The sequence below is a fragment of the Oncorhynchus keta genome, chromosome 25 (genome assembly GCF_023373465.1).
Source record: "Oncorhynchus keta strain PuntledgeMale-10-30-2019 chromosome 25, Oket_V2, whole genome shotgun sequence".
NCBI classification, from domain to species: domain Eukaryota; kingdom Metazoa; phylum Chordata; class Actinopteri; order Salmoniformes; family Salmonidae; genus Oncorhynchus; species Oncorhynchus keta.
This window is the reverse complement of record NC_068445.1, coordinates 3,712,501-3,733,816: the sequence shown is the minus strand read 5'-3', so window position 1 is coordinate 3,733,816 and position 21,316 is coordinate 3,712,501. Positions and strand designations below refer to the sequence as shown.

The 21,316-nt window shown below is 51.0% G+C and overlaps 1 protein-coding gene across 5 annotated transcripts in view; it reads left to right on the top strand.

Moving 5' to 3' along the window:
• The window catches only part of LOC118357810 (cotranscriptional regulator FAM172A homolog), a 230,206-nt gene that overhangs the window by 14,308 nt on the left and 194,582 nt on the right, over nucleotides 1-21,316 (top strand). For all 5 annotated transcript variants that reach the window (XM_052478524.1, XM_052478518.1, XM_052478523.1 and 2 more), the window contains exons 5-6: nucleotides 5,808-5,873; nucleotides 6,890-7,081. In XM_052478524.1, the coding sequence (XP_052334484.1) occupies nucleotides 5,808-5,873; nucleotides 6,890-7,081 (258 nt within the window). The remainder of the gene's footprint in view (nucleotides 1-5,807; nucleotides 5,874-6,889; nucleotides 7,082-21,316) is intronic.

Below are 21,316 nucleotides of genomic sequence, written 5' to 3'. Positions count from 1 at the left end.
TTGGGGATTTTCTTCATCTTTTTCTATTCTTCCGTAAAGAAGAAGCGTTTCTTTTCCGGGCCCTGTCACTGTAACCATGCCGAGCTCTCCTCACTTTCATTATGTAAACAGCTTTGATATCGTCGCCGTGTGCCTCCTCTCTGCATAAGTGGCTTTTAGAGAGAGCTCCGGACCCGCCTGCTCTCGTGTGTGTGTGTGTGTGTGTGTGTGTGTGTCTCTCACTCTTTCTCCGTCTGTCTGTCGTTCCCTCTCTGTCTGTCTCTCTTTTTGTGAAGTGTGGCGGTAGAGCGATACTTAAACCAGCCAGTTTCAGTCAATAGGGCACTCTCCCATTCCTCAGGTCCACATTGCTAGCCACCACTGGACAGAGCAGGGCAGGCCTGCTCTTGTGGTCTGTGTTTGGGCTTTTGAGCTACGGTCAGACCTGGGGTAACCCCCCCCCCCCATGTCAGTTGTAACTAGGGCTGCAAAGGGAGGGTATTTTACTGGAAACTTTAGAAGTTTACAATTAAACTACCAGAATGTTGGTTTCTTTCAAGGATTTTATGCAACCCATCACAAGACATCTAGTGGCCCTTTTGGGTATTTCAGATGATCACAGGAGTCTGTAATTATCTCTGTCCCTCTGTGTGGCATCATCACATGGAAAATATATGAAATTATTGAATTAGATGATTTTTAAATAAAAATGAGAATGACAAAGCTGTAAAACATTATCCTAAATATAAAACATCAATTTAGTGAATACCAGTTCTGTTTAATATCAGGGTTTCTGCATGAAATGTCCTTTATATTTTTGTACACATTATTAGTATGTATTTGTTGTCAATATTCTGGCATCAAACTGTTGGTGGCAGTTGTGAAAAAAGTAAATAGTTGGACAAGCTGCAGAGGTAATAATGCCATTGTTGATTAGGTGCTTTTTTTCATGAATTAAGCTATTTTCTATTGAACCATATGGTATAGCTACTATAACTGTATGGACAATATGGACACAGATAAAATAAATGAATAAAATGTTTCAAAATTGTTTCAAAAAGTATAAATTACGATAGATTGCTGTAGATTTTCTGTTAATTACCAAAATTCCTGAAGATTCTGGAAATTTTGGCAAATTACTGATTGCTTTGTAACCCTAGTTGTAACCCTCATCCCCACCTCTCCCCCCACCTCCCTTGTCCGGGGCAACACTCACCCCTCCTCATCCCCTCCACCTCTCCCCCCACCTCCCTTGTCCGGGGCAACACTCACCCCCTCCTATCCCCCCCACCCCCGTTATCTACTTGTAACCCTCATCCCCACTTCTCCCCCCACCTCCCTTGTCTGGGGCAACACTCACCCCCTCCTCTCCCACCTATCCCCTCCTCCTCTCCCCCCACCCCCATGTCCGGTGGATCATCTCCTTATCACCTCAAGAGGTCAGCTGGACCAAGCATGACTGGAGTAATCAGAGCATTACACAATGTGGGAGGTCTGGATTCTACCCCCCCCCTCTCTCTCTCTTTCATCCCTCTCGATCTGAGGAAGGCCCTCCTCCCCTGTTAGTTTGAAGAGGGTTTTTCCACCAGGTTAGTTTACAAACAGATCGACTTACCGACACAGTGGTCTTCATTAAGGCCTTAACTGGGGGGGGGCAGTAGAGAGAAGAGGGTAGGAGAGGTGCCTATCGCTCGCCCACTCAGTGAAAAGCGCTTGGTCAAGGCCAGTCACCCACTCACCCTCCCTCCCTCCAATCTCAGCTGTCTACCGCAGTGGGAGCTGGCACCGGCCACACACATGCTCCCTAGGATTACCCCCCCCCACAGACTGATCCCTCCTGCAAACCCTTCCTTCCTCTCCTCCTGGTTCCTGGGGCACCGTGGGGTACGTCACCACAGCACTTCCCCTAAAACAAACCACATAGGCCCCCAGAGAAAGGGAGACGGAAGGGTCTGTTGAGAAACGACTGGCCTTGATAATGAGTAGAGACCTTGATGTGGAGGTGGTGACCGCTACGCTGCTCTCAGAGACATGTGGAGACACCATCCAACTGATGTCCCAGGTTCAACGGGGTCAGGGGTAGATGCGTCTTCCTCCTCATCTTCCTCGCCACACTTGGCCACGCTGTCATTTTTGCCACGGTGAGTAGTTTAAGTAATACCGGCAGCATGTCTAAATTTGACAGTTGGGCTGTTTTTTGGGGGGGGCATCAGCCAAATGTCCCCAATCCCCGTCAGTGTTGAGTGCACCCCCACTATCACAATCAACCTCAGCAGCACCAGCCCCAGACAGACATAGCTCCAGGGAGAGAGAGAGACAGAACCACTTAGCACTCCTCCACTACCTGCAGGGCCAGGCCTTTCATTATAAGACTAATAACACTGTGTTAATGATGTGACAAAGTGCTGTAGCTTATGCCGCTGATCGGCTGCAGAGAGAGATGGCTGAGGCCCACGCGGTGATGGTAGCCATTTTAGTGACGTAGTGACGTTTCTTGTAGTGTGTGTGTGGTGGTTGGTTAACAGCTCCCATCAGCATATGATATTTTGACTCTGTAACCATGTCATCTAAGTTGACCATGTTGCCAGCAGCATACTACCCTGCATCCCTCTGCTGGCTTGCCTCTGAAGCAAAGCAAGATGGTTACTGGTCGGTCCCTGGATGGGAGACCAGATGCTGCTGGAAGTGGTGTTGGACGGTCTCCAAAACAATATTCCAAATACCCCAGGGCAGTAATAAGGGACGTTGCCCTGTGTCGAGAGCCATCTTTCGGATGGGACGTTAAACGGGTGTCCTGACACTCTGTGGCCACTAAAGGTCCCATGGCACTTATCGTAAGAGTAGGGGTGTTAACCCCGGTGTCCTGACTAAATTCCGAAGCTGTCACTCAGACCATCATGGTCACCTAATCATCCCCTGGTCCCAATTGGCTCATTCATCTCCCCTCCTCTCTCCTGTAACTATTCCCCAGGTCATTGCTGTAAATGAGAATGTGTTCTCAGTCATCTTACCTTGTAAAATAATAAATAAGGGTAAAATAAATTAAAAAGTCCTCTGTGGGGTTTGTTATTTTGGGCTTGTGTGTGGACTCCCTCTCTCGTTCATCCGGGCCTGGAGTGATACTGATCTCAGAGCTGTGCTTCCTCATCTGACTCCAATCAGCAAGCCCCTGTATCCTGACCCTGGGCCTGTCTGTCAACCTGAACAAAGACCTCTGTGTACCGGCGGACGGACACACGCGAAACAGCACATCTACACTAATGCTTCATGCACGCGCTGCCTACATAGGCGTGCACACACACACACACACACACACACACACACACACGCTCCCAGTCCACTTCCCCCACCTCCCCCATTCCTTCTCTTTTTCCACATCAGATGGTTTTCAGGCCACCTGAGGCACTGAACAAATAATGTAGCACAAATGAAATTTCCTGCTTGGGTTATTGATGCCATTAAAAACTTGCATATTGAGCCTCGCAATAATTTTAGTCTTCATCGGGGAGCCTGACATTCAGTGAATTAGCTGATGTTAGCCACAGCTATATCTCTTAGCGTTCGGAGCGTTCCTCATCTAGCGGGTCAAATGGTCAAATCTGTCCTCTCATTTGGCCTGTCCGCCAGGCCTGCGATTGGCTAATCCCTCCTAATCGTATCTCACGGCATCATTTGTCCATAATGTGTTTCTTTAGACACATAATCAGGTCAGCGATGACTTTCTTTAGGCTTTAAAAGAGCATGTGGTTATAATGATTGGTTTTAGCCTTTTCCCTCTGACTTTGCTTCGATGAGACTGTGGGCTTTGAATGCTGAACTTCCACGGTGCCCCATCTCTCCCTCCCAGCCCCTTGGTCTTCTGTCTGTCTCAGGGCTCAGACCTGACACGCTCTGCCTCCACGGTGCCCCATCTCTCCCTCCCAGCCCCTTGGTCTCCTGTCTGTCTCAGGGCTCAGACCTGACACGCTCTGCCTCCACGGCACCTCATCTCTCCCTCCCAGCCCCTTGGTCTCCTGTCTGTCTCAGGGCTCAGACCTGACACGCTCTGCCTCCACGGCACCCCATCTCTCCCTCCCAGCCCCTTGGTCTTCTGTGTGTCTCAGGGCTCAGACCTGACATGCTCTGCCTCCACGGCGCCCCATCTCTCCCTCCCAGCCCCTTGGTCTTCTGTGTGTCTCAGGGCTCAGACCTGACACGCTCTGCCTCCACGGCACCTCATCTCTCCCTCCCAGCCCCTTGGTCTTCTGTGTGTCTCAGGGCTCAGACCTGACATGCTCTGCCTCCACGGCACCTCATCTCTCCCTCCCAGCCCCTTGGTCTCCTGTCTGTCTCAGGGCTCAGACCTGACACGCTCTGCCTCCACGGCACCTCATCTCTCCCTCCCAGCCCCTTGGTCTTCTGTGTGTCTCAGGGCTCAGACCTGACACGCTCTGCCTCCACGGCACCTCATCTCTCCCTCCCAGCCCCTTGGTCTCCTGTCTGTCTCAGGGCTCAGACCTGACACGCTCTGCCTCCACGGCACCCCATCTCTCCCTCCCAGCCCCTTGGTCTTCTGTGTGTCTCAGGGCTCAGACCTGACACGCTCTGCCTCCACGGCACCTCATCTCTCCCTCCCAGCCCCTTGGTCTCCTGTCTGTCTCAGGGCTCAGACCTGACACGCTCTGCCTCCACGGCGCCCCATCTCTCCCTCCCAGCCCCTTGGTCTTATGTCTGTCTCAGGGCTCAGACCTGACACGCTCTGCCTCCACGGTGCCCCATCTCTCCCTCCCAGCCCCTTGGTCTTCTGTCTGTCTCAGGGCTCAGACCTGACACACTCTGCCTCCACGGCGCCCCTTGGTCTCCTGCGCGGCTCCAGGGAGTCCGGCTAAAGCGAACACAAACACAGAGGACAGGGAGGGACCTGACTCTGACCTGTCCAGCTGTTCCTGTGGTCACAGCAGACGTCCCCCAGGCGCCACAGACCTCACCAACACAATGCCACACCACACGCCCCTTGTCCTCGCCCACCCGGATTGGGCCACTCGACCACATTCCTGCACCTCCATGCCAGGCTGGGCACGTCTGATAAACACCCCCAGTAATACCCCACAAACCCCCACAGCTGAGACATCATCATCATCATCATCCGCTACAAACACGCCAAAACACGACCGGCAGAAAGGTTTTTCCTCTCCCCCTCCCTCATCCCTCTCTCAAACGCTTCCAAACCAAACGACGCCACAAAAGCCCTTGTGTTTTCAGCTGCCCGAGGAGTCCGAACGGGAGGGAGAGAGAGAGAGAGAAAGGGGAGGAGACGGGGTTAAAAAAGAAAGAAAGTTGTTGATGTCATTGAACCATGAAACCGTTGTCCTGGGGTTGAAATTGCACTGTATACAAGTTCCTCGGTGCTGTGGCTGGGAGGATAAACATGTCTTGCATCAGCTCGGTGCTTGTGTCACAGATTTCCTCCCTTGGCTTCCATTCCCTCTATACCGGGACTGCTCTGAGCTCCAAGATCGCGGCTCGTCCAACTCCGAACACACTAAAACCGGCACTTTTACTGAAACGATTAATGTGCACTGTCCCTGCAAAAAAATAAAATAAACTAAAACTTTCAATTAGCTCACACATACAGTAGTGCCTGTCTGTCTAGGGGCCGAATACACTGACTATACACTGTGTACACGAACCAAGTAAAAGTACATGATTCCTCACTCAAGCTGCATGCTGTTCTTAATGTGTTGCTGTACATGGATTTGGAAGTGACATCAACATGAGGTGTGTACCGCAAAACTGTGCCGTTGTTGTGTTCGTTGCGAATAAAGATGATTATTTTTTATTTTTTTCAGATTATCACTCGTTATGTTTACCAACTGCTGGAGACAAAGTGCAACCTGACAAAGGAAATCGTGCCGGTAAGTATTTGCGAGTGAACAAAAAAACCCAGAGGCTTTCAGGCCTTTAAAGATTATAGGGGATATTAAACGTGAAAGTTGACGTAAATGCGTCGGCTTCCGAGAATGATTATGATGTTGAGTGTCCCGCGGAAAAAAACTAGGATCGGATGAGAAGGAAATACGCCTTTTGATTTCCCTCTCTTTGTCCAAAAGTGTCTCCTCAACAAACAAACTGTATTTGTGACACGTCGTCTCCCGAGTCAGGAAAAGCTGTTGCTTAATCTGTTTTGCATACAAATGCTCTCAAAAGGGACTTGATTCCCTGTTTACTGGATCATTCTAGCATTCTAGCTCTCTGCTCATCCCAACATTCAACACAGGCTTGACCCCCCTCCGTTGCTCTTCGTTTCTGAGGAAGATTGGTCCTTTTCCTCTTAGCATTTCTCTCTCCCTGTTCATAGTGAATGTTTACGACCTCTGTTGTTCTGGCGCAGGGAGGAGCCGTTGACGGCGCTAACAACCTATAAATCACCGCGCTAACCCAGTTTTTTATTACACCTGTACACTTTTACACTCTGCCTGCCCTATTTATCTCATTATTCCGCCGGAGTATCGCACTGTTCCGTGGGTGTGTGGTAGTGGTGGGTCCGTCCACCTGCCTCGAGTTGAACTTGTGACCGCAGATTTTAAGCAGATTAACCAGGGCCAAGTATAGAAGGAGGGAACAAGAGAAAGAAAGAGAAGAAAGGCTGAGATTTCTCCCCCTCCCCTTTTTCTTTGTCTGCTTGGATTAAGTTCCTGCAGCTGCCACCCATGGTTTTTATGGACAGTGCGTGTCTCCTCAGAGATTCCTCTAGGCACGCTGGGGACCTCGTCCATCCAAGGGCAGTTGAGGACACACGCACTGGACTTATTCGTTACTACAACATGCTAGCAGGGCCTTCCCGAGTACTGTACTTCAGAAAATGAATTTGATGACATATTTGTTAAAATTGCAGCACTAATGAAAGGATGATACTGTGTCATGTGACCAGGTGGATGCCACAGTGGAGGAGCCCAGGAGCTTCATCTACCTGAGTGCTGATGCCATGTCCAACCCTGCCAAGCTGCTGGTGCTCATCCAGGGTTGCGGGGTGGTCCGGGCCGGCCAGTGGGCACGACGCCTCATCATCAACCAAGACCTTGACTCAGGAACACAGATCCCCTTCATCACCCGCGCCCAGGAGGTAGGGGCGCCGCCCACCTGGGTGACACTGTGGGGGGCGGGGGGGGGGGTTAACCTGCCAGGGATACAGAGGTGTTAGGTTGGTAGGGGTGGATGGGGTTACCATGGGGTAACCATGGGGTGGGCTCTGCAGATTGTGTTTAGGTATGGGTCTTGTTTGTCTTCGTCAATGGCAGACCTGGGTGTGGCCTTGTGACCTATGGTAGCCTGGTTGGTTAGGGCTGTAGCTTGGCCGGGGCTTTTTAGATGAGTCTAGGCTGCAGTGTGTGTGTGTGTGTGTGTGTGTAAGGGACATTGACCATATGATTCTGTGTTGTTTCTGTGGTGTATATATTTCTTGGTTTCAGTTTGATTTGTGTTAAGTCAATTTCTAAACGAGTTATTGTGAGAGTATGCAGGCCTGTAGCCTATTTCTGTACATGCATCTTGTTCAACCCCCCCCATCTCTCTCTCTCTTTGTATTCCCGTGTGGCGCTGCAGTTCAGTGTTATAGGCTGTGATTCTCTCTCTCTCTCTCTCTGTCTCTCTCTGTCTGCCTGTCTGTCTGTGTGGAGTCTTAGCTGCAGGTCAGCCCTCAGGTCTGCAGCAGCTTCACATCACCGTGCTCCCTGATCAGCGTGGCTCCCCCCTCAACACGGCACACACAAACACACACTCTCTCGCTCTCGCTCTCGCTCTCGCTCGCTCTCGCTCTCGCTCGCTCGCTCTCTCGAAGACCCTTGGAAGGCATCCTGGGCCGTGCCCTGCTTCATGAGCATGTACCCTAGAGATACCCAAGGTTTGGGGTGGGGGGGGTGGAAGCAGTATGTTGTTGTAAATAATGGTAGTGATGTGAGGTAGTGAAGAAAGGCCTTTAGGAGTCAACGAGGCCTAAGGGACTGGGGAAGCTTTGAGACCACCTCGAGTATCTCCTTTCACTTCCTTCTCTGAGAGGTATTCTATTGTTTTTTGTTCGGGCTCTCTCCAATGAAAACCCCTATTTTAGGGCAGCCACATTCCTCCACAGATTTTTCATCCATAATGTGTAAACCCAGGTGAAGTTTTAGCGCGAGCTGTGATGCCGATGTTGTGTGAAGTGTAATTTAGATTCTCATTTCTTCTCTCCGTGCCCTTGTGTACGGCAGGACTGCGTCAGTGTGCCCGGAAGCCCCGGCTCTCCACACTCTTATTTCCCCCCTCATCACAGCGCTCATTTGTCAACCTGGCCTAAGCTACCTGCCTAATTTAATCGTCCCACCGTTCAAATTGACTTAGGGGAGATCCCTGCTTTCTCCCTCTCTCCCGCCTTCTAAATGTCATAAAGACTTGCGCAGACGACCAGGTTTATTTGCCAGCGCGACTGGAGCAGACGTGTGTGTTACAGTACGACTGGTTATTATTACATTTTCCCGGAGAGTTGCGTTCCTCAGACGCAAAGTGACAGGCGAGATATAGAGACCGCTGTGAGTGTAGCCCGTGTCCATTCATCATGATAAAACAAGGAGCCGTAATCCTTACGCCTTTGACACATGGTCATCATGGCATTTACAGGAAGTCCTTCCACTCTGGCTTTACACTGGGATGTGGCTGGATACCTATTAGCCACTGCTGTTGGCGCTTCCTAGTGAAATTCCCCCCTAGGTACAGATCTAGGATCAGTTCCTCCTCTCCCAATCACAACCTTATCCATTAGTAGGGAAAATGCGCAACTGACCCAATTGTGAGGCCTCTGAGATTGCAAAGGTCTTAGGAGGGAAGCCAGGAGTTATGACCAGACCAGGGAAAAACTCTGGTTACGTGGTTAGGAAAAGCGGAAGCGAGGCAGACCGACAGTTCCCTCTCTGACGACCCGAGTGGTAGCTCTAGCCCGGCTCTACGAGGAGACGTTTATCTCCGCCTCTCATCTCAGGTGCGCTGATTAACACATGGCCGACCAGGAGATCAAGTGGAACCTCCCGCTGCAGATTCATCATGTCCTCCACTCTTCTCTCATTTTCTCCCCTTTCCTGTCCGGAAGACTCCTCTCTTGGAGAGCTGTACAGCCACAGAGAGCTGTCGTGTCCAGGATATTGAACGGCGCACTGTGTACTGTCTGAGGAGGCTAAAGTGTAGGCGGGACTGATATAGGTGCTCCCTCTCCTTATGTGGTAACCATTCCAGAATGGTGCTCTGCTATAATAAACTGTTATACTGTTTTCTAACAAAGGCCATTCCGTGGATACAATTCATTCACCCCACCCGACTCCATGCGTTACCCCCTGTGTGTACTACCACGAGATGCAGAGGAACCGTGCGGTCCGCAGTCATTGCCAGTGTGTTCTAATGGAGACAATGAGAGCCGTTTAGCCATACAACACACACACATATACACACACACGGATGCACCCACGCACGAGCAGCCATATCGCCGGGCAGAGGGGGGAATTCACACCATGTATATGTCAGCGGTAGAAAACCCCCACTTTTCATTCCTCTCTGTCCTCCTTTGAAGCCACACTTAGCCCCCGCTCTCCTGTCCAATGGGATCAGTTCTGGCAAAGCCGTGGATTGTGGGAAAAGGAGTTTGCGCTGGTTAATCAGACCCCAGACGCCCCCCTTGACCGGGCATGTGCCTCTCCCCCATCAGGGGTGAATCTGAGGGCAACCCTCCCTGGCTCTCACCATCAGACCTGCCTTACTCAAAACATACTTATTTCTGTGACGCCAACCTTTAGGCTATATCAGTAGCCACAGTGAAAACGACTAGCCCTAGCGTCCACTATGGATAACAAGTATGCTGTACCTACGTCTATGACAAGCTATCACACTGTCGCCAAGACTATGACAATTAAATAAGCAATGCCTGAGTGTGTGGTTTCAAAACAATCGACGCCCAGTTATGACAGCTATACCAGCTATATATGACAGCTATACCTTGCCGTTTATGACTACTAAGATATTGTATGTGTGAATACACTATGCTACACACACACACACACAGGCGCATGTATCCATACTCACACACAGAGACACATGTATCCATACAAACACACACAGAACGTGCACGAACACACACACACACACTTCACCACTCACACCACTCTCCCTCACACTCGGCACAGTCGTTGCGGATGGTGTGGAAATGGCGCTATTCCCAGAGCCTGGCTGTAAAGTGACAGGCGAGGGGAGCCCACTCCAGCGCGGGCCCCAGTGGCAGCACAGGCAGAGTTGGGAGGCAGGAGAGGAGAAGAGGGGTGGAGGGAGGCAGCCGGGCTGACAGCTCCACTGCAGGGAGAGGCCCTCTTAATGACAGCTTATTCCTTCATGATTTCAATTCTTGACAGTGGACAGGTCTGCTTGTTGCGTCATGGCAGCTGTATCATTACCTTCTGGCCCTGTCAAGGCTGCATTTTGATAGAGAAAGAGGGAGAGCAAGGGAAAGGAAGGAAGGAAGGTAGAAAAGAGGACAACCGACCAGTGGTAAAAGAGAGGGAAAGGGGAAAGAAAGAATAGAGGAAGAGAGAAGAGGATGTGGGCAGGATGTGTTTAGCAGTGCTGGGTTCTAGTAGTCACCTGGGATTGTGAGTGGATTGGTGCAGTACACAAACACTGTCATTCATGGTTGAAGGGGAGCGATAGGAAATGCTGTCACATACTGTCTGCAATATTCAGGATAACATGCAACTAGGCAAACGCACGCCCACATGTACACACAAACTAGGCTTTGGCGGTATCCAGATTGCCATACCTTCATACCAACCTTGTCTCATACTAGGGTATTCGGTAATACCGGCACTGAACACAAGGGCCGCAATTTCAAACCCCACTGAGCATCTGTAATCTGAAGGTTAGCAATGACAACAAGTACATGTTAAATCCCATAGGGAATGCTAGCTAAATGCTAATGAGCGCATAGCGAACATTTTATACATGTTGTGTCTGATAGAAACTTTTTGCAGGACAGACATTCCGGCTCGCAAATTTACACAAGTAACTCAAAACTGCTACTCCCAGTTACACGCACAAACAAATATAAGACCGCAAGGCTCTTGATCCAGGAGAGGTTTCTCTGCTTTTAGCAAGAGAAGCTTGGTTTTGCAAGAACCTAAACCAAATGCACAACTGCAGAGCATTTAGAACATTTTAGACCGTTAACTTAATAATAGTTATGAATGTGAAATGTCAGAATAGTGGGAAGAGAGAATGATTTATTTCAGCTTTTATTTCCTTCATCACATTCCCAGAGGGTCAGAAGTTTACATACACTCAATTAGTATTTGGTAGCATAGCCATTAAAAGCTTCCCACAATAAGTTGGGTGAATTTTGTCCCATTCCTCATGACAGAGCTGGTGTAACTGAGTCAGGTTTGTAGGCCTCCTTGTTCGCATACGCTTTTTCAGTTCTGCCCACAAATGTTCTATAGGATTGAGGTCAGGGCTTTGTGATGGCCACTCCAATACCTTGACTTTGTTGTCCTTAAGCCATTTTTCCACAACTGACTGATGTCTTGAGATGTTGCTTCAATATATCCACACACTTTTCCATCCTCATTATGCCGTCTATTTTGTGAAGTGAACCAGTCACTCCTGCAGCAAAGCACCCCCAGAGTATGATGCTGCCAGCCCCGTGCTCCTCGGTTGGGATGGTGTTCTTCGGTTTGCAAGCCTCCCCCTTTTTCCTCCAAACATAACTATGGTCATTATGGCCAAACAAAAAAGTACATCTTTGTACTTGCAAACCGTAGTTTTTTATGACAGTTTTTGAGCAGTGGCTTCTTCCTTGCTGAGCAGCCTTTCAGGTTATGTTGATATAGGACTCGTTTTACTGTGGATATAGATACTTTTGTACCTGTTTCCTCCAGCATCTTCACAAGGTCCTTTGCTGTTGTTCTGGGATTGATTTGCACTTTTCGCACCAAAGTAGGTTCATCTCTAGGAGACAGAATGCATCTCCTTCCTGAGTGGTATGATGGCTGCGTGGTCCCATGGTGTTTATACCTGCGTACTATTGTTAGTACAGCTGAACGTGGTACTTTCATGCATTTGGAAATTGCTCCCAAGGATGAACCAGACTTGGCTGATTTCTTTTGATTTTCCTGTGATGTCAAGCAAAGAGGCACTGAGTTTGAAGGTAGGCCTTGAAATACATCCACAGGTACACCTCCAATTGACTCAAATGATGAAAATTCAGAAGCTTCTAAAGCCATGACATTTTCTGGAATTTAAAGCTTTTTAAAGGCACAGTCAACTTTGTGTATGTAAACATCTGACCCACTGGAATTGTGATACAGTGAATTCTAAATGAAATAATCTGTCTGTAAACAATTGTTGGAAAAATTACTTGTGTCATGCACAAAGTAGATGTCCTAACCAACTTGCCAAAACTATAATTAGTTAACAAGAAATGTGCGGAGTGGTTGAAAAACGAGTTTTAATGACTCCATCCTAGGTGTATGTAAACTTCAGACATAAACTCAGAAATCTGGTTCGGGTTCAGATTTGGGATACACTCAAAACAAAAGATCTCAAAAACAACTTCCTATCACTGGATTACCAATTTGAAGGTGATAGCGCTCACTGTTGCCCCTAGTGGCCAGTTTCCACGTTGTCTCCCGACGTCCTCAGACATGGATGGGCGTTGAATACTGACTTGTCACAGGTGACCTGGCTGGGGTTGGAAGCTGCCCTCGCCCAGTGGTGTTTGGAGCGCAGGAGTGAGGGAAAACGAGCATTTGACAGCAGCAATACATATGGGAACTCTGCTGTAGCCTCAACCATGCACCTCTTTTTTCTTACTTTTTTAATCCCTACACATTCCCTCTCCCAATCCATATTTTTAACATATCTGTTTTTTTTCTGATTGGTTTTGAATGTATCTTTGACCCCTACCTCTAAACCCCCCCCCTGGTCCCAATCACGACACCCCCCTTTCTCCCTGCAGTGCACCCCCCACACCCAGCAACCCCCTTAAGTCAACCCCTCACTCCTGCTCCACACACGCACGCAGAGTAAGAAAGGAAAAAGCCTTTAACCCCCCCCCCCCCGAAAAAAACAAGCAACTGCATTTCATTGAAAATAAAGTATTTAATAAAAAACAGGATCTATACACCCTCCTCCCACCCCGCCCCCTCCTTGCTCTTTCTAGTCAGTTAGGCTCGGCACTGGAGACTTGCTGGAAAGAAAGAGGGGGTGTGGTGTTTTCAAAAGTGTGTCAAAAGCCTTGGGGTTTGTATCTGCCCAGAATTTCAATGGGAGGCTGAAAGGGGGCAGGGAAGCGGGCTGAACTCAAACACAGGAATCTTGTTTCATTTCTGTCATGTTGCTCTTTTTTTTGGCTGTTTTTGTTTTTGCTGGATTGATGTCTTTTTCCAAATTTGCTTCTCGACTTCGTCGCTTTGTGATACTGTATACCAGCAGCTCGCCCTCGCCCTCTCCTTCTACTCTCCCTCCTCCCCGTTTTCTCCTCAATTCCCCTCATTTTACCCCCCTAGCCCTGAGCTCTCCTGTGTGTGTGTGTGTGTGTGTTCTCTGACTGCTCTCTGCATTACATAGCAGTGTACGTTGCTTGTGTGTAAATCTTAGGGCGTTTTTTCCTCTCATCTGGTGATCATGGTGGAAGCTGGTCTTTGGGGGTTAGGTTATGATGTATGTATGCATGTACAAGAAGGGCATGTGTGTGGTGTGTGTTTAGGGGTTGGGTTATCGAGGCTCTCGGGGGTTCCGGCAGGGTAGCATCGAAGGAGTGTGCTGTGCCCTGCGTGAAGGGGTCAGAAGATGGGTTGGTCTGAGCTGGCCTTGTAATTGAGGCCCTGCATGGGACCCATATCTCCAGGTGGAATGTGCAGCGTTTCCTGCAGTAAAAATCAATGCACTTGACGCCATCAAAGGCAGCAGAGGCTGAGACTTGCTCTGGGGTTAAACCTCTTTTAAATAGCCTCCCGCGGGACAGCAGCTGTCAATAAAACCCAATTATTACCAGCCCAGACCCGGGAAGAGCTCGCCTGCACAGGCCAAATTAAAAATTGATCAGAAGGGGAGAAAACATTATTTTTGTGGTCGTATTCCCTATCTTAACAGTGCTGCGGTGAATCTCTCATCACAGGGTCCCCCCCCACCACTCTCCTGCTTCTTTATGAACAATGGAACACCATGCTCAGTGTGTATTTGCATATTAAACGTGTGTGTTTGGAGTTTATAGTTTTTTCTTCTTCCAGGATTAGATTGCTGCGTGTACGTGAGTGTGTGTCTGTGTGTGTGTCTGTGTGTGTGTCTGTGTGCGTGTCTGTGTGCGTGTCTGTGTGCGTGTCTGCTTGTGTGTGTGTGAGTGCGTGTCTGCGCGCGCGCGCGCGTGTGTGTGTGTGTGCGTGCGTGCGTGTCTGTCTGCGTGTGTGTGTGCGTGCGTGTCTGTCTGCGTGTGTGTGTGCGTGTCTGTCTTCGTGTGTGTGAGTGCGTGTGTGTGCGTGCGTGTCTGTGTGTGTCTGTCTGCGTGTGTCTGTCTGTGTGTGTGTGTGTGTGTCTGTCTTCCAGGATTAGATTGCTGCGTGTACGTGAGTGCGTGTCTGTGTGCGTGTCTGTGTGCGTGTCTGTGTGCGTGTCTGTGTGCGTGTCTGTGTGCGTGTCTGTGTGCGTGTCTGTGTGCGTGTCTGCTTGTGTGTGTGTGAGTGCGTGTCTGCGCGCGCGTGTGTGTGTGCGTGCGTGTCTGTCTGCGTGTGTGTGTGTGCGTGTCTGTCTTCGTGTGTGTGTGTGAGTGCGTGTGTGTGCGTGCGTGCGTGTCTGTGTGTGTCTGTCTGTCTGCGTGTGTGTGTGTGAGTGCGTGTCTGTCTGCATGTGTGTGAGTGCATGTCTGTCTGCATGTGTGTGTGTGAGTGCATGTCTGTCTGCGTGTGTGTGTGTGTGTCTGCGTGTCTGTGTGTCTGTCTGCGTGAGTGTCTGTCTGCGTGTGTGTCTGTCTGCGTGAGTGTGTGTCTGTCTGCGTGTGTGTCTGTCTGCGTGTGTGTCTGTCTGCGTGTGTGTCTGTCTGCGTGTGTGTGTGTGTGTGAGTGCATGTGTGTGAGTGCGTGTCTGTGTGTGTCTGTCTGCGTGTGTGTCTGTCTGCGTGTGTGTCTGTCTGCGTGAGTGTCTGTCTGCGTGAGTGTCTGTCTGCGTGTGTGTGTGTGTGTGTGAGTGCGTGTCTGTCTGCATGTGTGTGTGTGAGTGCATGTCTGTCTGCATGTGTGTGTGTGAGTGCATGTCTGTCTGCGTGTGTGTGTGTGTGTGTGTGTGTGTGTGTGTGTGTGTGTGTGTGTGTGTGTGTGTGTGTGTGTGTGTGTGTGTGTGTGTGTGTGTCTGTCTGCGTGTGTGTCTGTCTGCGTGTGTCTGTCTGTGTGCGTGTCTGCTTGTGTGTGTGTGTGCGTGTCTGCTGCGCGCGTGTGTGTGTGCGTGCGTGTCTGTCTGCGTGTGTGTGTGTGCGTGCGTGTGTGTGTGTGTGTGTGTCTGCGTGTCTGTCTTCGTGTGTGTGAGTGCGTGTGTGTGCGTGCGTGTCTGTGTGTGTCTGTCTGCGTGTGTCTGTCTGTGTGTGTGTCTGTCTTCCAGGATTAGATTGCTGCGTGTACGTGAGTGTGTGTCTGTGTGTGTGTCTGTGTGCGTGTCTGTGTGCGTTTCTGTGTGCGTGTCTGCTTGTGTGTGTGTGTGAGTGCGTGTCTGCGCGCGCACGTGTGTGTGCGTGTCTGTCTGCGTGTGTGTGTGTGTGTGTGTCTGTCTGTCTGTCGTGTGTGTGTGTGTGAGTGCGTGTGTGTGCGTGCGTGCGTGTCTGTGTGTGTCTGTCTGCGTGTGTGTGTGTGTGTGAGTGCGTGTCTGTCTGCGTGTGAGTGCGTGTCTGTCTGCATGTGTGTGTGTGAGTGCATGTCTGTCTGCGTGTGTGTGTGTGAGTGCATGTCTGTCTGCGTGTGTGTGTGTGCGTGTCTGTGTGTCTGTCTGCGTGAGTGTCTGTCTGCGTGAGTGTGTGTCTGTCTGCGTGTGTGTCTGTCTGCGTGTGTGTCTGTCTGCGTGAGTGTGTCTGTCTGCGTGAGTGTGTGTCTGTCTGCGTGAGTGTGTGTCTGTCTGCGTGTGTGTCTGTCTGCGTGTGTGTCTGTCTGCGTGTGTGTCTGTCTGCGTGTGTGTCTGTCTGCGTGTGTGTCTGTCTGCGTGTGTGTCTGTCTGCGTGTGTGTCTGTGTGTGTGTGTGTGTGTGTGTGTGTGTGTGCGTGTCTGTCTGCGTGTGTGTCTGTCTGCGTGTGTGTCTGTCTGCGTGTGTGTCTGTCTGCGTGAGTGTCTGTCTGCGTGAGTGTCTGTCTGCGTGTGTGTGTGTGTGTGTGTGTGAGTGCGTGTCTGTCTGCATGTGTGTGTGTGAGTGCGTGTCTGTCTGCATGTGTGTGTGTGAGTGCATGTCTGTCTGCATGTGTGTGTGTGAGTGCATGTCTGTCTGCGTGTGTGTGTGTGTGTGTGTGTGTGTGTGTGTGTGTGTGTGTGTGTGTGTGTGTGTCTGTGTGTGTGTGTGTCTGTCTGCGTGAGTGTCTGTCTGCGTGTGTGTCTGTCTGCGTGAGTGTGTGTCTGTCTGCGTGTGTGTCTGTCTGCGTGTGTGTCTGCGTGTGTGTGTGTGTGAGTGCTGTCTGCGTGTGTGTCTGTCTGTGTGTGTCTGTCTGCGTGTGTGTGAGTGCGTGTCTGTCTGCATGTGTGTGTGTGTGAGTGCATGTCTGTCTGCATGTGTGTGTGTGAGTGCATGTCTGTCTGCGTGTGTGTGTGCGTGTGTGTGTGTCTGTCTGCGTGTGTGTCTGTCTGCGTGTGTGTCTGTCTGCGTGAGTGTGTGTCTGTCTGCGTGTGTGTCTGTCTGCGTGTGTGTCTGTCTGCGTGTGTGTCTGTCTGCGTGTGTGTCTGCGTGTGTGTGTGTGTGAGTGCATGTGTGTGAGTGCGTGTCTGTGTGTGTCTGTCTGCGTGTGTGTCTGTCTGCGTGTGTGTCTGTCTGCGTGAGTGTCTGTCTGCGTGAGTGTCTGTCTGCGTGTGTGTGAGTGCGTGTCTGTCTGCATGTGTGTGTGTGAGTGCATGTCTGTCTGCATGTGTGTGTGTGAGTGCATGTCTGTCTGCGTGTGTGTGTGTGTGTGTGTGTGTGTGTGTGTGTGTGTGTGTGTGTGTGTCTGTCTTGTGTGTGTCTGTCTGCGTGTGTCTGTCTGTGTGCGTGTCTGCTTGTGTGTGTGAGAGTGCGTGTCTGCGCGCGCGTGTGTGTGTGCGTGCGTGTCTGTCTGCGTGTGTGTGTGCGTGCGTGCGTGTGTGTGTGTGTGTGTGTGTGCGTGTCTGTCTTCGTGTGTGTGTGAGTGCGTGTGTGTGTCGTGCGTGTCTGTGTGTGTCTGTCTGCGTGTGTCTGTCTGTGTGTGTGTCTGTCTTCCAGGATTAGATTGCTGCGTGTACGTGAGTGTGTGTCTGTGTGCGTGTCTGTGTGCGTGTCTGTGTGCGTTTCTGTGTGCGTGTCTGCTTGTGTGTGTGTGAGTGCGTGTGTGCGCGCGCACGTGTGTGTGTGCGTGCGTGTCTGCGTGTGTGTGTGTGCGTGTCTGTCTTCGTGTGTGTGTGTGAGTGCGTGTGTGTGCGTGTCTGTGTGTGTCTGTCTGCGTGTGTGTGTGTGTGAGTGCGTGTCTGTCTGCATGTGTGTGTGTGAGTGCGTGTCTGTCTGCGTGTGTGTGTGTGTGAGTGCATGTCTGTCTGCGTGTGTGTGTGTGTGAGTGCATGTCTGTCTGCGTGTGTCTGTGTGTCTGTCTGCGTGAGTGTCTGTCTGCGTGAGTGTGTGTCTGTCTGCGTGTGTGTCTGTCTGCGTGTGTGTCTGTCTGCGTGTGTGTCTGCGTGTGTGTGTGTGTGCATGTGTGTGAGTGCGTGTCTGTGTGTGTCTGTCTGCGTGTGTGTCTGTCTGCGTGAGTGTCTGTCTGCGTGAGTGTCTGTCTGCGTGAGTGTCTGTCTGCGTGTGTGTCTGTCTGCGTGTGTGTGTGTGCGTGTGTGTCTGCATGTGTGTGTGTGAGTGCATGTCTGTCTGCGTGTGTGTGTGTGAGTGCGTGTGTGTGTGTGTGTGTGTGTGTGTGTGTGTGTGTGTGTGTGTGTGTGTGTGTGTGTGTGTGTGTGTGTGTGTGTGTGTGTGTGTGTGTGTGTGTCTGTCTGCGTGAGTGTGTGTCTGTCTGCGTGTGTGTCTGTCTGCGTGTGTGTGTGTGTGTGTGAGTGCGTGTCTGTCTGCATGTGTGTGTGTGTGAGTGCATGTCTGTCTGCATGTGTGAGTGCATGTCTGTGTGTGTGTGAGTGTGTGTGCGTGTCTGTGTGTCTGTCTGCGTGAGTGTCTGTCTGCGTGTGTGTCTGTCTGCGTGAGTGTGTGTCTGTCTGCGTGTGTGTCTGTCTGCGTGTGTGTCTGTCTGCGTGTGTGTCTGCGTGTGTGTGTGTGTGTGTGCATGTGTGTGAGTGCGTGTCTGTGTGTGTCTGTCTGCGTGTGTGTCTGTCTGCGTGAGTGTCTGTCTGCGTGAGTGTCTGTCTGCGTGTGTGTGTGTGTGTGTGCGTGCGTGTCTGTCTGCGTGTGTGTGTGTGAGTGCGTGTCTGTCTGCATGTGTGTGTGTGAGTGCATGTCTGTCTGCGTGTGTGTGTGTGTGTGTGTGTGCGTGTCTGTGTGTCTGTCTGCGTGAGTGTCTGTCTGCGTGTGTGTCTGTCTGCGTGAGTGTGTGTCTGTCTGCGTGAGTGTGTGTCTGTCTGCGTGTGTGTCTGTCTGCGTGTGTGTCTGCGTGTGTGTGTGTGTGAGTGCATGTGTGTGAGTGTGTGTCTGTGTGTGTGTCTGTCTGCGTGAGTGTCTGTCTGCGTGAGTGTCTGTCTGCGTGAGTGTCTGTCTGCGTGAGTGTCTGTCTGCGTGAGTGTCTGTCTGCGTGAGTGTCTGTCTGCGTGTGTGTGTCTGTCTGCGTGTGTGTGTCTGTCTGCGTGTGAGTGTCTGTCTGCGTGTGTGTGTCTGTCTGCGCGTGTGTGTCTGTCTGCGTGTGTGTGTCTGTCTGCGCGTGTGTGTCTGTCTGCGCGTGTGTGTGTCTGTCTGCGCGTGTGTGTCTGTCTGCGCGTGTGTGTCTGTCTGCGTGTGTGTCTGTCTGCGTGTGTGTCTGTCTGCGTGTGTGTCTGTCTGCGTGAGTGTCTGTCTGCGTGTGAGTGTCTGTCTGCGTGTGAGTGTCTGTCTGCGTGTGAGTGTCTGTCTGCGTGTGTGTGTCTGTCTGCGCGTGTGTGTCTGTCTGCGCGTGTGTGTCTGTCTGCGCGTGTGTGTCTGTCTGCGTGTGTCTGTCTGCGTGTGTGTCTGTCTGCGCGTGTGTGTCTGTCTGCGCGTGTGTGTCTGTCTGCGTGTGTGTCTGTCTGCGTGTGTGTCTGTCTGCGTGTGTGTCTGTCTGCGTGTGTGTCTGTCTGCGTGTGTGTCTGTCTGCGCGTGTCTGTCTGCGCGTGTCTGTCTGCGCGTGTCTGTCTGCGTGTGTGCGTCTGTCTGCGTGTGTGTGCGCGTGTGTGTGTGTGTGCGCGTCGTGTGTGTGTGTCTGTCTGCGCGTGTGTGTGTCTGCGTGTGCGTGTGTGTGTCTGCGTGTGCGTGTGTGCGTGTGCGTGTCTGCTTGTGCGTGTGTGTGTCTGCTTGTGCGTGTGTGTGTCTGCTTGTGCGTGTGTGTCTGCTTGTGCGTGTGTGTCTGCTTGTGCGTGTGTGTCTGCTTGTGCGTGTGTGTGTCTGCTTGTGCGTGTGTGTGTCTGCTTGTGCGTGTGTGTGTCTGCTTGTGCGTGTGTGTGTCTGCTTGTGCGTGTGTGTCTGTCTGTGTGTGTCTGCGTTGTGTGTGTGTGTGTGCTTGTGCTTGTGCGTGTGGGTGTCTGCGTGTGTGTGTGTGGGTGTCTGCGTGTGTGTGTGGGTGTCTGCGTGTGTGTGTGTGTGTGTCTGCGCGTGTGTGTGTGTGTGTCTGCGCGTGTGTGTGTGTGTCTGCGTGTGCGTGTGTGTGCGTGTGTGTGTGCGTGTGTGTGCGTGTGTGTGTGTGTGTCTGCGCGTGTGTGTGTGTGTGTGTGTGTGCGTGTGTGTGTCTGCGTGTGTGTGTCTGCGTGTGTGTGTCTGCGTGTGTGTCTGCGTGTGTGTGTGTGTGTCTGCGTTTGTGTGTCTGCGTGTGTGTGTCTGCGTGTGTGTGTGTGTGTGTGTGTGTGTGTGTGTGTGTGACTCTGTATTGATTATGGACTCGTTTTGTCTTACTTTTCTGGAACCATTTATTTGTCAGTCAGAAAAAGACAGAGGAAAAAGCAGCACTTCCTCGGGCTTCCTGCCCCTTTAGGGAAACACACGGAATAGGATTTCTGAAGACGCGGACAAGGAATAAGAATAAACAGTGCTGACACACAGATGTAGGCGAAACACACACACACACACACACACACAGTACTATAAAAGGATGAGCTGCTCACGCTGCTAGAATCAGAAAGAAGCTGCAGGATGGATAGAACAACAAATAAACGGTGGGGAAATCAACTCTGATCTGATTGGTGAAACATTATACGGAAATATGCATTTATTAGCCCCAGTGTTGATAATTGCTTTTTTTTTTGTGTTGTCCAAATTAACAAATGATATCATCAAGGCAGCAGTGTGTGAGGTGGGTAGTAGGTCGTTTGCAGCCGCGGGGCAGTGTGTGTGTAGCGTGTGAGTGTGTGTTTGTGTGTGTGTGTCCCGCTGGGACGGTCTTGTTTAGACTCTCTTCCAGAGCGCCCGAGGCAGTGTGTGTGGTGGATTCCTGCTCACTGTCTTCCTGGGAACACTCCACTGAGGCCAGGCACAGAGAACACACGCACCACTAAAACAGCTATCGACCCCCACTCCTTTCCTCTGCTTGTTAATGTTACATGGGGTACCGGAGCTGGACAAAGGAAATTGAGTTTGGGGAGGAGGCGGAGGGAGGGGAGCGGACACCCGGTCAGCCACCAAGGAAATCCAGAGGTCAAGTTTGAGTCCAGGCGTGTGCAGCGTCCACACGTGCTCCCGGTTCGCGCTGGTCGAGGGCTTGATCGATGAGAGAGATCTTATTGCTTAAATAGGGGGTTAGCGGGGTGGCAGCAACGACACCGAGGTTACACAAAAACACCACGTAACATCGCGGTGAACAGTTTTAGCCCTCCCTCTGTGGAGAAAGATCTGGCTGCCGGCATGAGGCCAGGCCGTTCGCAAGGGCTTCATAAGGGCTTCATTAGGTGCTCATAGGACAGCCATGTTTGACATGTAATCTATTTCAGATAGGGCGAACTGCCTCCCCAATGAG